This window comes from Melanotaenia boesemani, chromosome 11, assembly GCF_017639745.1.
Source record: "Melanotaenia boesemani isolate fMelBoe1 chromosome 11, fMelBoe1.pri, whole genome shotgun sequence".
In the NCBI taxonomy this organism is placed as follows: Eukaryota; Metazoa; Chordata; class Actinopteri; order Atheriniformes; family Melanotaeniidae; genus Melanotaenia; species Melanotaenia boesemani.
This window is the reverse complement of record NC_055692.1, coordinates 35,186,173-35,198,975: the sequence shown is the minus strand read 5'-3', so window position 1 is coordinate 35,198,975 and position 12,803 is coordinate 35,186,173. Positions and strand designations below refer to the sequence as shown.

General features: G+C 41.8%; 1 protein-coding gene across 1 annotated transcript; it reads left to right on the top strand.

The window, feature by feature from the left end:
* Nucleotides 1-2,038: 2,038 nt before the first annotated feature.
* Nucleotides 2,039-12,755, top strand: LOC121648962 (DNA excision repair protein ERCC-6-like). Its single transcript, XM_041999482.1, has 4 exons — nucleotides 2,039-2,124; nucleotides 4,841-4,885; nucleotides 5,641-7,732; nucleotides 9,507-12,755. Exons 1-4 carry the CDS (start codon nucleotides 2,069-2,071, stop codon nucleotides 12,459-12,461), a joined length of 5,148 nt encoding a protein of 1,715 aa, XP_041855416.1. The 5' UTR covers nucleotides 2,039-2,068; the 3' UTR covers nucleotides 12,462-12,755.
* The last annotated feature ends 48 nt before the right edge of the window (nucleotides 12,756-12,803 follow it).

Genomic DNA, 12,803 nt, shown 5'->3' with positions numbered 1-12,803 from the left:
ATCCACAAATATACCTTAGTGGTACTGGTAAGAACTGGTTAAAATGAGACATCTTGTAAAACATGTAACCAGTTAAAATCTGATTTTTTTTAGTACTGACTTAAAATTTTAAAAGCAGGAATGTTTTCTGTTCTTGCTTCTGCTGTCTAGATCTTTGTCAGAAACAACACATACAGCCAGAAGTATTTGTTAATACTTCTGGCTGAGGGGTGCCTCTGGTTCCTTCAAGTTCACAAGAAAGGAGCTCAAAAAGGTGGTGAAGACTAACACCAAAGCCAGGAAGACCACCATGACCAAGACAGTGAAGAGAAGGTGTTCAGAGACACTGGTTGGCCTGAGTTTAGTTCTGTTATAAAAAATAAGCTAAGCTAAACTGAACTGTAGAGACAAAATCCCCGTTGGAAAGTACCAGAGTTTCCCATAACGGCCACTCCTTCTGGAAAAGGATAAACCTCTGCAGCCAGCTTTGTCTGTGGTCTCTGGAAGAGAAGAGACTTGCACACACCCAGTTATTAGCACACATCCTGTTTACTTTCATTTGAATAAAACCTCAACTGACTTCATAACGACTGCAGAAAGAGAAGCTGTGAAAGAAGTCATTTATTTATTTATTATATTTATTATCTCCAGATCAAGGTTAATTATTCTGTTTTATTGAGTGAAAGGGATGTTAAAGATTAACCTAAAAATGAGCTTCTGTGTCAACATCTATTCAGTCTGGATTAGTAAGTTACTCTGCTTCATTCCTGGTTAATGTCTTCCTTGAACTTTTGTCATATTTAGTTGACAAATACTCCATTAATGTAAACAATAAGTGCCTGACTGACATACATGTGTTAGGACAGAGTACCTGGAGAGAACATGCAAACTCAACACATAAAGCCTTCTGGTGAAGTCCCTCCCCAACCAAGGCTCAAACCCATGGCCTGCTCGCTGTGAGGCCATGGTAACAACCAACACGCCACCATGCCGTCCTAAGATTTAAGAAACAATGAACCCTTTTTTCTCCAGAGTCAGAAACACAGTATTTTAAGGTTGTGAAGTTATTTATTTCTACTTTACGATGGAGGTAAAGTGGATCTGGTTGAAGAGGAAACAAGTAAAAAATATTTTACGGAAAAAAGAAAAGAGAAAAGAATCAACTTAATGAAACACGAATGAGTGAACAATCTCCAGAGATAGTTTTCTACTTATTTACCTAAAAGGAAATTACATGCTTTCATTCAAGCATGGCTCCTCTCAGCTTCCTTATTAACCCACTAAAAACATCATTTACATATTTTGCCTTTTCTGTTGCTGTGGCAGCATCTCAGCTGCAGGCTGGTGAGGAAAGCCAGCTCTGTGCTCAGGTGCTCCTTAGATGCTGTGGAGGTGGATGATAGCCAAGCTGTCATCTGTGGTGGACAATGCTCTCCACCCTATGCATGCTACAGTAACATCATTGAACAGCTCCCTCAGCAAAAGACTCCTCCATCCACGGTGTCTGTAAGAGAAACACCGCAGGTCTTCCTGAGGCTGTCAGACTGTTCGCTGCATCACTTTCCACCTGTATTTAACCTGTATGCAGGTCTGTGTATCCACCAGGGCTACATATAATAGTCTGTTTCTGAACTGTGAAACTTCAGACATGATTAAAGAGGGCGGGTGTGCCTGCTGTCTGCTTTCATTTCCTGATGCAGACTCATATTCAGACCTTTAGAGTGATTAAATCTGTTCTTGAAACTAAAAAGCTATTTGGAATCAGTTTGATGTGATTTACTGTCAATACATGTCCTCCATGTTCAGTTTGACCAAACACTTCATGTCCCTGCTACCTGTCAATCAGTAAAATACAGACGTTAGAGAAGCTGCAGGGTTTCCGGGAGTTTCCTCAGCCGTTGTATTAAAGTGAAAGTGAACTATGAATACCTCCTCCTCTTTGTCTACTGTGATTGGACAACGTGATCATCGTGTCACCAGAGCATCTTCTTTGATTTGAAGAATCTTTCTTTTAAAAGAAAATAACAACCGGTACACAAATCATCAGGATCGAGCTGCGAGCATTTCAGTGTGTTGCTGTAAATCCAGAATGGAGGATCATCAGGAAAACTTGGATCTTGAAGTAGTTTCAAAGAAGCTGGAGAAGTGAGTAATGGTTTGAGTTTTAATCTTTTTAACATCAGATTTTTTTAAAGGACTTTAGTCATTTCATCTCTATATAATGGTCAGTTTGTGGCAGTGTGTGTGATAACAGTGTGCAAGTATACCATCCATACATGTACTAGGAAACAGGTTTTGAGCAGGTGTCCACTGTAGGAGCCACAAAAAAGTAAAGAAACCAAAAGAAATTAGAAGAAACATAAAATATAAACATGGGAGGGTTTTCACTGAGTTTAATATCTTTTTACTATTATTTTTCTCCAGAGATTTACAGCAAAATTACTAAGGTCTATGTGTCTTTAATAAAGTAAACTAAGTACACATTTAAAAATAAATTTGGAAAAAACTTGATTATTTTTCTGAATGAGGAACTTTCTAACACATTAAGGTCAGACCATCAACGTAACGTACTCACGCTCAAATGTACTTCATGTTTAAATCCAGCTGAGACAAATGATGAACAGCAGGAATGAACTTCTTCCCAGAAATCATGAATACGTATCAAGGAACAAGTTTTCTTCTGTTTCAGTTTGACATTCACAAAAAGTTGAGTTTTTATATTAAAACCAAAATAAAGTCTGAGGAACTCTCTGGATAAATTTAACAGATCATTTTAAAATCAACATCCATCACTCTTACAGCAATTTTCCCTCCAATGTTCCCGCTTCATTTTTGGAAAAAGATCAGACTGAAGGTCCTTTAAACTGGTTTCCTGTGGTACTTGGTCAGATAGTTAATAGTTAAAGGAATATGAATGAAACCGACGTGAATGTTTGTCTGTGTGGGGACGAGTGAGCAGCAGAAGCCACACATCAGATTTGAACTCTCACACAGTTTGTAGTCAGGAACATGCAGAAAATAATAAAGTACAAAACAGATCCCACGAGATGCTGCATGTCTGTAAGGACAAGAGTGAAGAGACTCGTTACGATAAACACAGAAACTAAACTCTAATGAAGGAGATTTACTGCCTACATAAAAATGTCATATTCTTTTTTTCCAAGCATGACTGCTCTCAGCTTCCATAAAATCTCACAAAAAACAGCATTTATCCTTTTTCTTGTAATTCTCCAGCTCCAACCTGTCTTTTCCGACGCTGAAGCATCACTACTGTCTTATAACCTGATCTGACTTTATCTCACAGAAACTGGAGGTTGGACAACCTGCAAAACCAGCATTATTATTTCACTCACAACTTCCTCCACGTTTTACATGTCTGTGTCAACATCTGCTTGTTTTAGGCTTTTAAACTTACCGGTGCAGCATTTCCTGTTTAGTCATGTTTTTACTAAACGTGCAGATGAACCGTTAAAACTCTCAGTACTCACTAAACATTTAACATGTCCCTTCTGTCATCTTCAACATATAAACTATGTCTAGCATAAATTTATATAAGAATTTTAGAACTGACTAATTTTTTTGCACAAACTTTCTGACTTTTACTCAGTAGCTGTATGAAGCAGAAAGTTTTGGGTGTGAGAACCCAAAATGCAGATCAGGCAGGAGGCAGAACAATGCAGGTAAAAGGGTTTATTCCAAAATGCAGGACAGGCAACCAGACATGACAGGGATAAACCATAAGGATCTGACAGGGAGTAACTGAACACCCAGGACTTAAATACAGACTGACAAACACAGGTGACTTGAATAAGCAATCAGACAGATGCACTAATGAACAGAAACCAAAGAAACACAAAACCAAACCCTAATCGCCCAAACCAAGAACAAAAACTGGAAACATGACCAAACGTAAAAACCACAGAAGCTAAACGAAGATCATAAAGATGACAAACCAAAACCAAAACATGACAGAAAGTTAACTGCTTGTCTTTTGTTTGATTCCTGTGTTGTGGCTGAACTGGATGCAGATCTGGTTGGATGATCTTTTAAGACGTGTTTTCCAACAGATTTGACTACTTTGGTCAAATTAAATATTTTCATAGATTTTTATTTTCAATTTGCTTTATGCACCAGACATACAGGTGAACTGAAATGTTGTTTCTCTCTTTCAAGTTAAAAGATAAAAAAAATAAAATAAATAAATAAGCAAATAAAATAATAATAATAATAATGATAATAATAATAATAATAATCTATAGGCTTGTCAAAAGCCAAAGGTCAACCAAAGTTACATATACATACACAAATACTGCAACCAAAGTTTCACTAAGCCCATCATCAAACATAAATATTCCAGTTATCCAGTTATTTTTCATGACAGATATCTTCACTATGGAAAAGCTGTAATTAAAGTAAAATAATACTATTTATTTAAAATTTATTTAATTTTTTTATTTACAGATCCCAGCAATGGGGAGCTTCTCCCTTCCCCCTTTTACTCCTTAACATTTTCCTACCTTGTACCAGGCTATGTAGAGCACTGGGGAATTTACTACAATAACCTTCAACCTCGATGTTATCAGCTCATGCTCTGGCCTATATTAAACCAAACACACATGTATTTCTTCTGACTCACTTAGCAGATCTCTCTGACTACGTGACTCTCATTGCCTGTACAGCTCTTAATTAAAAATACCTTGTTTGATTCTCACTCAGTGTGTGATCTTTGATAAATAAATTCCACTACAACATTTAAATAAATAAAAGAAAATCTTTTTTTTTCTGCTTGGTTTCATTGTTGCTGTAGGTTGGGTGTATGTTGGATCTGTTCAAGTTTCTAATGTCAACTTTATCTTGGCAGGTTTCTCTTCATCAGTAAGGTGGACAAGATGGAAAGATACAACAGGTATAGGATGAAATAATCTGAGTCGCAGTATCTTATATTCCATCATATATATATATATATATATATATATATATATATATATATATGAAACGCAAAGGATTTGAATATTGTACAAAACTTCATTTATTTCAGAATTTTCAATAAGGTTCCTGATGTTTCTTTAATTGATTAAACCTTCCAAACACAGCAGGTGACCTGCTTCCTTCAGCAGTTGTGAGCATCCATACAACATTTATATACTTCCTTTTCTAGTTTTTTAAATGAACTCTCTGTTCCTGTTTCTGATTAAACATGCTGCATATCGTACTAGCAGAGTTTTTTTTTTTTTTTTTTTTTTTTAGAAACCATATTTTTTTATCACACTACGTGCACTAATTTATACGTAACTGAATTCGAGCCCTGCTATAAGGGAATTAGTCATATCAACTACCATAAATTAGGAGTTGAAGTCTTGCAATTCAAAGATCAGAGGTTCAGTCCCCAGCCCTTCTAACTGTCAGAAATGGCCTTTGACAAGATATTGAACCCAGTCAGTGTGAGACTGTAGTGATAAAATAAATAAATAAATAAAACATATATATTTTACATATAGACTATAAATGTAGTGAAGAGTGTTGTAGGTGTGAATGAGAAACACTTTAAAATGATTTGTGGAACATAGATGTGGTTAAACGAGCTTTATAAGGGCCAGCCATTGTGACTCTAGTCTGGACTGCAGGACAAACCGGTTTTCTGTCCTTCTTGTCTTCTTTCAGATTGATTGCAGATGGTAAAAATACTGCCAAACAAGGGAATATTCATAAAGCCCTGGACCTTTTCAAAGTGGCATACAACATCTTCGAGACCCAGAAACTAAAGACCAGGATAAGTAAAATTGAAGAACTCCTGGCTCAGAATGATGAGGAGGATGAAGAACTTGAGTTTGTCAATGTGAATAACAGCGGTTTAAATCTCTTTAGAGAACTGCACGACAAACTGTACGACTACCAGAGAGATGGAGTCTCCTTTCTGTACGGTCTCTACAGAGATGGTCGTAAAGGGGGAATTCTTGCTGACGACATGGGGTTGGGCAAAACCATCCAAGTTATATCGTTCCTCTCTGGCATGTATGATAACGAGCTGGTAAAACATACGCTGCTCATCATGCCAACATCCCTCATCACAAACTGGATCAAGGAGTTTGCCAAATGGACTCCTGGCATGAGGGTAAAGGAGTTTCACAGCACCAGCAAGGCAGAGAGGACCAGGAGTTTGGAGACAGTTCAGAGAAGAAATGGGGTCATCATCACCACGTACACCATGCTGATGAACAACTGGCAGCAACTGTCATACCGAGGAAAGGAGTTCTGTTGGGATTACGTGATCCTGGATGAGGCCCACAAAATCAAAAACACATCCACCAAAACAACCAAAAGTGCCTACGCCATCCCTTCAAAGAACAGAATTCTGCTGACAGGAACTCCAGTCCAGAACAACCTGAGAGAAATGTGGACTCTCTTTGACTTTGCTTGCCAAGGTGCTCTCCTGGGGACAGCAAAGACTTTCATAGTAGAGTACGAGAACCCCATCACCCGAGCCAGGGAGAAGGATGCCACCCCAGGAGAAAAGGCTCTCGGGTCACGGATGTCTGAAAACCTCATGACGTTAATAAAGCCCTACTTCCTTCGTAGGACTAAATCAGAAGTGCAGAAAATGAGGTTGGTAGACAAAGAAGAACATTTAGATAACAGGGACATTAAAGTCCAGAGTGATCCAGCAAACTCAGGGGCTGTTATGCCCAAACTGACACGAAAGAACGACCTGATTGTCTGGACTTACCTGAGCAGAATTCAGGAGGACATTTACACACAGTTCATTGGCTTAGACCACATCAAGGAGCTGCTCCTGACGACCAGATCACCTCTTGCTGAATTAAACATCCTAAAAAAGCTGTGTGACCACCCAAGACTCCTTTCTGCCGGTGCCATTGCAAAGTTAGGCTTGCAGGAAAATGGAGCATCAGACTCTCAGAGTGAGAACATCGAGTCCGACAATAACAGCATCGCCAACGTTCCCGATGAAAACTTAATATCAGAGTCAGGGAAACTCGTCTTTCTGCTGGCGCTCCTGGAAAGGCTTAGAGAGGAAGGCCACCGCACGCTCGTCTTTGCTCATTACAGGAAGGTGCTGGACATCATCCAACGCATCCTCAGCAACAGAGGCTTTAAAGTTCTCAGACTGGATGGCACAATAACACAGATTACTGAGCGAGAGAGACTCATCTCTCTCTTTCAGAAGGATAAACGTTACTCCGTCTTCCTCCTCACCACTCAGGTTGGTGGTGTTGGTATCACCTTGACGGCAGCAGACAGAGTAGTCATCTACGATCCCAGCTGGAACCCGGCAACAGATGCCCAGGCTGTTGACAGGGTGTACCGCATTGGACAGACTGAAAATGTCATCATCTACCGACTGATCACCTGCGGCACTGTGGAGGAGAAGATCTACAGGAGACAGGTTTTCAAAGACTCCCTCATCAGACAGAACACTGGCGACACGAAGAACCCGTTTAGGTACTTCAGCAGGCAAGAACTGAGGGAGCTTTTCACCCTGAAGGACACAAGGTCCTCATCCACACAGCTGCAGCTGCAAGCTATGCACTCCAGACACCGACAAACCGACCCAGAACTGGATGAACACATCGCCCACCTCCACACCATGGACATGTTTGGGATTTCTGATCATGATCTCATGTTCTCCCTGGACATCAACCACGACGAGGCCCTTGAAAACCAGGAGGAGCACCACTACATTGAAGGGCGGGTCCAGAAGGCTCAGGAGCTGATGAAGGCCGAATCCGAGCTGAACGTGGGTCAAAACCTGTCTCACATCCCTTTGTCCTGGGTTCTGCCCAGTGTGTGTGTGTGTGTGGGGGGGGTTGCTTTCCTGATTTTGGGTCCAGTTAGGTTGGGGTAAGGGCTTGGACATTTACTCAACAGTTTCCATTAATTGTAACTTTGCCATGACTACGTTAGACTGGGATCAGACGGACAGTAAACAATAAGGTTTTACTAGATCTGTTAACAGAAAAGTGTTACTGATTTAGGACTATTGAGTTTTTAATTAAATTTTTTAAAGTTTAAATTAAGTATTTTCTATACTCTTCAATATTTTCTATACTCATCTCACAGTTATTTTGAGCTCTTTAAAAGATATTAAGATTTTCTGATGCACTGGTGCAGGGATCACTAACTGTGGACCTGTTAGAAACTCTGGGTTGGGAGGAGGAAGAGGATAGAAAGGAGATACCGTCTGCTGAGATCCGGAGAGACAGACAGTAGATCCCTACCCATCACACATTTATGGAATTATGATTTCAGATGTGTGTGAGGACTTTCCTGATGACTTGAAGCACTGTTATCGTTCTGAAATGTTTTCTCTTGCCAACATTATAAATAAAGGTTTCATTTACATGAAACAGTTTTTAAACTATTGCAACACAAAGTACCAATATTGCTGTGATGTTATCTTCTGTTTACAATGTGTCGTGTTGGATATGTACGGCAGAAGAACCCGAGTAACTGTAAAACGGTACCGTCTGATGAGATATTTATAAGGTTACATCACAGATGTTTGAGTTCTGAAAAATCTCCCTACATAAATCATGGTTGATTAATTCTAAATCTCTAGAATTGCATGGGCACAAGCAACACCATGTCTGACAGCTGCTTCAGGTCGGAGGAGACAGGTAGAAACTCAATGTTACTTTAGGGTGAACCTACCAGCGAGGAGATTTACTTCATGAACCTACCTACTACCTTGGTAACAGATTCGGGATAAGACTTACTTACTTACTGGAACAGAAAACCGAGAGTTTCCCTCACCTCAAGGTTAACATACTCAGAGTTTTGAAATATTCTACTTTCTGGAACGAGCCCCATGTGTGTCTTAAACTTGCAGGACAGGTGGTAATCCTATAGTGTGGTATATTGACCCTCCCCTCTACGTTCAGGAGAAACTGCTATGAACTGCAGTGTTAATATTTTAAATTTCTCTGTGGATTTTGGTTCACATTAAAAACTCTTGGATAAGTTATGTTAAGAACATATTTACTTTAAATGCCCATGTTCATCTCCAGATTTCCCAAATTCGGAAAAGCAAAGAAATTTAGGTGGAGAGGGACAGAGCATATGACAGTTTGAGCTAAGGATCAGTGCTGTTACTAAATACTGGTAGATAAAAGGTGAATACAGATTTCAAATTCCCTAGATATTATTATGCACTCTTCTAAGCAGACCAGACAGCATGTGTTGTATGATGGATTACTCATTACAACTAAAAGTGACTTGACTTGGACTTGAGCCATAAGACTTGAGACATGACTTAGACTCGCAAAAAAGGACTTGTGGACATCTCTGTATCATTGATCATGGCAACAAGAATACATTTCTCTGTTCTTGTGCAGTATGTAATGGCCTTAAAAACCATTGCTCTTAAGGTTAGATGTTAACAGATTACTGAATTAACTGAAAATGGAATTCAAGTAGACTTTTTATGTTGGAGTTTGTAGTGATTCATTTGAACTTCACTGTTGTATTAGGCAACAAATGAAAAACTTTTTTCTACTTTTGCGTCTCTGCAGATGCAGCTTGTACAGAGCATAGTGCCGAACACAGAACCAGCCTGGACGAGAATGCAGCCGGAAAAAAACAAAAAAAAGTCAAATGAAAAGAAACCAAGAAATCCCAAAACAAGTCCTGTGTATCCACAGCCTGGAAACTCTTTCAATTCAACACCTGCTGAAGTCAATTTGGACCTGTCTGGTTCTGGAGAGGACAGCCAGCAGAATCAAATGGACCAGTCTCCTTCTGGAGAGGAAAGCCTGCAGAATCTAACGGACCAGTCTGGTTCTGGAGGGGACAGCCAGCAGGATGTAACGGACCAGTCTGGTTCTGGACAGGACAGCCAGCAGAATCAAATGGACCAGTCTGGTTCTGGAGAGGACAGCCAGCAGAATTTAATGGACCAGTCTTGTTCTGGAGAGGACAGCCAGGAGAATTTGACAAACCACTCTGGTTCTGGAGAGGAAAGCCAGCAGAATCTAACGGACCATTCTGGTTCTGGAGAGGACAGCCAGCAGGATCGAAAGGACCAGTCTGGTTCTGGAAGGGACAGCCAGCAAGATCTAAAAGACCAGTCTGGTTCTGGAAAGGAGAGCCAGCAGAATCGAATGGACCAGTCAGGTTCTGGAAGGGACAGCCAGCAGAATCTAATGGACCAGTCTTGTTCTGGAGGGGACAGCCAGCAGGATGTAACGGACCAGTCTGGTTCTGGAGAGGACAGCCAGCAGAATCGAATGGACCAGTCTGGTTCTGGAGAGGACAGCCAGGAGAATTTGACAAATCACTCTGGTTCTGGAGAGGAAAGCCAGCAGAATCTAACGGACCATTCTGGTTCTGGAGAGGACAGCCAGCAGGATCGAAAGGACCAGTCTGGTTCTGGAAGGGACAGCCAGCAAGATCTAAAGGACCAGTCTGGTTCTGGAGAGGACAGCCTGCAGAATCTAACGGACCAGTCTGGTTCTGGAGAGGACAGCCAGCAAGATCTAACGGACCAGTCTGGTTCTGGAGAGGACAGCCAGCAGAATTTAATGGACCAGTCTGGTTCTGGAGTGGACAGCCAGCAGAATTTAATGGACAAGTCTGGTTCTGGAGAGGACAGCCAGCAAGATCTAACGGACCAGTCTTGTTCAGGAGAGGACAGCCAGCAGAATTTGACAAACCACTCTGGTTCTGGAGAGGAAAGCCAGCAGAATCTAACGAACCATTCTGGTTCTGGAGAGGACAGCCAGCAGGATCGAAAGGACCAGTCTGGATCTGGAAGGGACAGCCAGCAGAATCTAATGGACCAGTCTTGTTCTGGAGAGGAGAGCCAGCAGAATTTCATGGACCAGTCTGGTTCTGGAGGGGACAGCCAGCAAGATCTAACGGACCAGTCTGGTTCTGGAGAGGACAGCCAGCAGAATCTAATGAGCCAGTCTGGTTCTGGAGAGGACAGCCAGCAGAATCTAACGGACCAGTCTTGTTCTGGAGTAGACAGCCAGCAGGATCTAACGGACCAGTCTTGTTCTGGAGTGGACAGTCATCAGAATTTGAAGGACCATTGTGGTTCTGGAGAGGACAGCCAGCATGATCTAACGGACCAGTCTTGTTCTGGAGAGGACAGCCATCAGAATTTGAAGGACCATTGTGGTTCTGGAGAGGACAGCCAGCAGAATGTAATGAGCCAGTCTGGTTCTGGAGAGGACAGCCAGCAGAATCTAACTGACCTGCCTGTGTCTGGAGAGGACAGCCAGCAGGATCTAACGGACCAGTCTTGTTCTGGAGAGGACAGCCATCAGAATGTAATGAGCCAGTCTGGTTCTGGAGAGGACAGCCAGCATGATCTAATGGACCAGTCTTGTTCTGGAGTGGACAGCCATCAGAATTTGAAGGACCATTGTGGTTCTGGAGAGGACAGCCAGCAGAATGTAATGAGCCAGTCTGGTTCTGGAGAGGACAGCCAGCAGAATCTAACTGACCTGTCTGTGTCTGGAGAGGACAGCCAGCAGGATCTAACGGACCAGTCTTGTTCTGGAGAGGACAGCCATCAGAATGTAATGAGCCAGTCTGGTTCTGGAGAGGACAGCCAGCATGATCTAATGGACCAGTCGGGTTCTGGAGTGGACAGCCACCAGAATGTAATGGACCAGTCTGGGTCTGGAGAGGACAACCAGCAGAATCTGGGTAGTAAAGCAAGAGACATCAAGGAGAACCTAAATGGAAGCTCCCACGCTGAGATGGACCTGAACCTCATCCCACCTTCTGAGAACAAAAGACTTGTCCTGCAACTGTCGAACTGGAGCTTCAAAGCAGAAACGAGCTCTAAACTGGACTCCTTACATGGAAACTTCATCTTACAGCTAGAGGACAGCAGCGATGATGGTCTGGAGGACATAGAGACTGAGGAAGAGGAGCAGAAGCTGCTGTCTAAGCTTCAGATGAATGGCAGCTTTGACATTAACAAGTCTCTGTCAGAGAGTCTGTGCAGACAAACCGTCAACAGCTGTCAGGCATCAGTCATGGACGAGTCCATGAATGAATCCATGGTGGTCACCAGGAAGAAGACAGCAGTGCTGATTTATGACAATGAGGAGGAAGAGGAGGAACAGCAAACGAAGGGTCAACTAAGCAACTTCTTCCAGGTGCTCGGAGCCTCCACACCTAAATCAGCAGCCTCTGGTTCCCCCCATCATCGGTCCAGAAGGAGTCTGGGAGGAAATGCTTCTGTGGTCTCCCTTATCCAGTCCATCATGGAGGACATGGACGACCAGGAGTTCACAGTAGAACAAGATGAGAACAATGATGAGAGTGCAGAGGAGGCTGAGGAGGAAAAAAGAGGGAAGAAGGAGTCCATAGATGTTCAGGATAATGCAGCAGGGGACAAGAGGAGAAGGACGAGGAGAAGACCAAGACAGAGAGCGATGAAGAAGAGACGAGGACAGAGGAGGAGGACAGGAGGATTGAGGAAGACAAGCAGGAGGAAAGTTTTTAAGTAATGGATTCATTACGTGACTAGTGAGGATGAGCTGGTATCTGGAGGGAGGACAGATCCGTCCACTGTGGACAGATCTTCTCATAAGCAAGTTTATGTGTGATAAAAACAACCCACCATGTAGAGTGTCTAGATGAAATGTGCTGTATGAACATGTAGTCTGTGATGCAAACACATGTGTGATGCATTTAATTCTGTTATGTTCATGTGTCATATTATATGGCTCATGTATGTTTGATCTTAACATTTGTATGTTTTATTTCTATGCTGTTGTTTTTTTGTTTTGTTTTGTTGTTTTTAGCTGTATAACTTTAAATAAATGTAGTAAATAAAATTAGCTCAAGCC

Bases quoted from the DNA above. Each gene is read 5' to 3' on its own strand.
- LOC121648962 (XM_041999482.1), top strand. From the start codon at position 2,069: ATGGAGGATCATCAGGAAAACTTGGATCTTGAAGTAGTTTCAAAGAAG. The intron at 4,886-5,640 runs GTATAGGATGAA...GTCTTCTTTCAG, and splicing joins AAGATGGAAAGATACAACAG to ATTGATTGCAGATGGTAAAA. The intron at 7,733-9,506 runs GTGGGTCAAAAC...GCGTCTCTGCAG, and splicing joins AGGCCGAATCCGAGCTGAAC to ATGCAGCTTGTACAGAGCAT.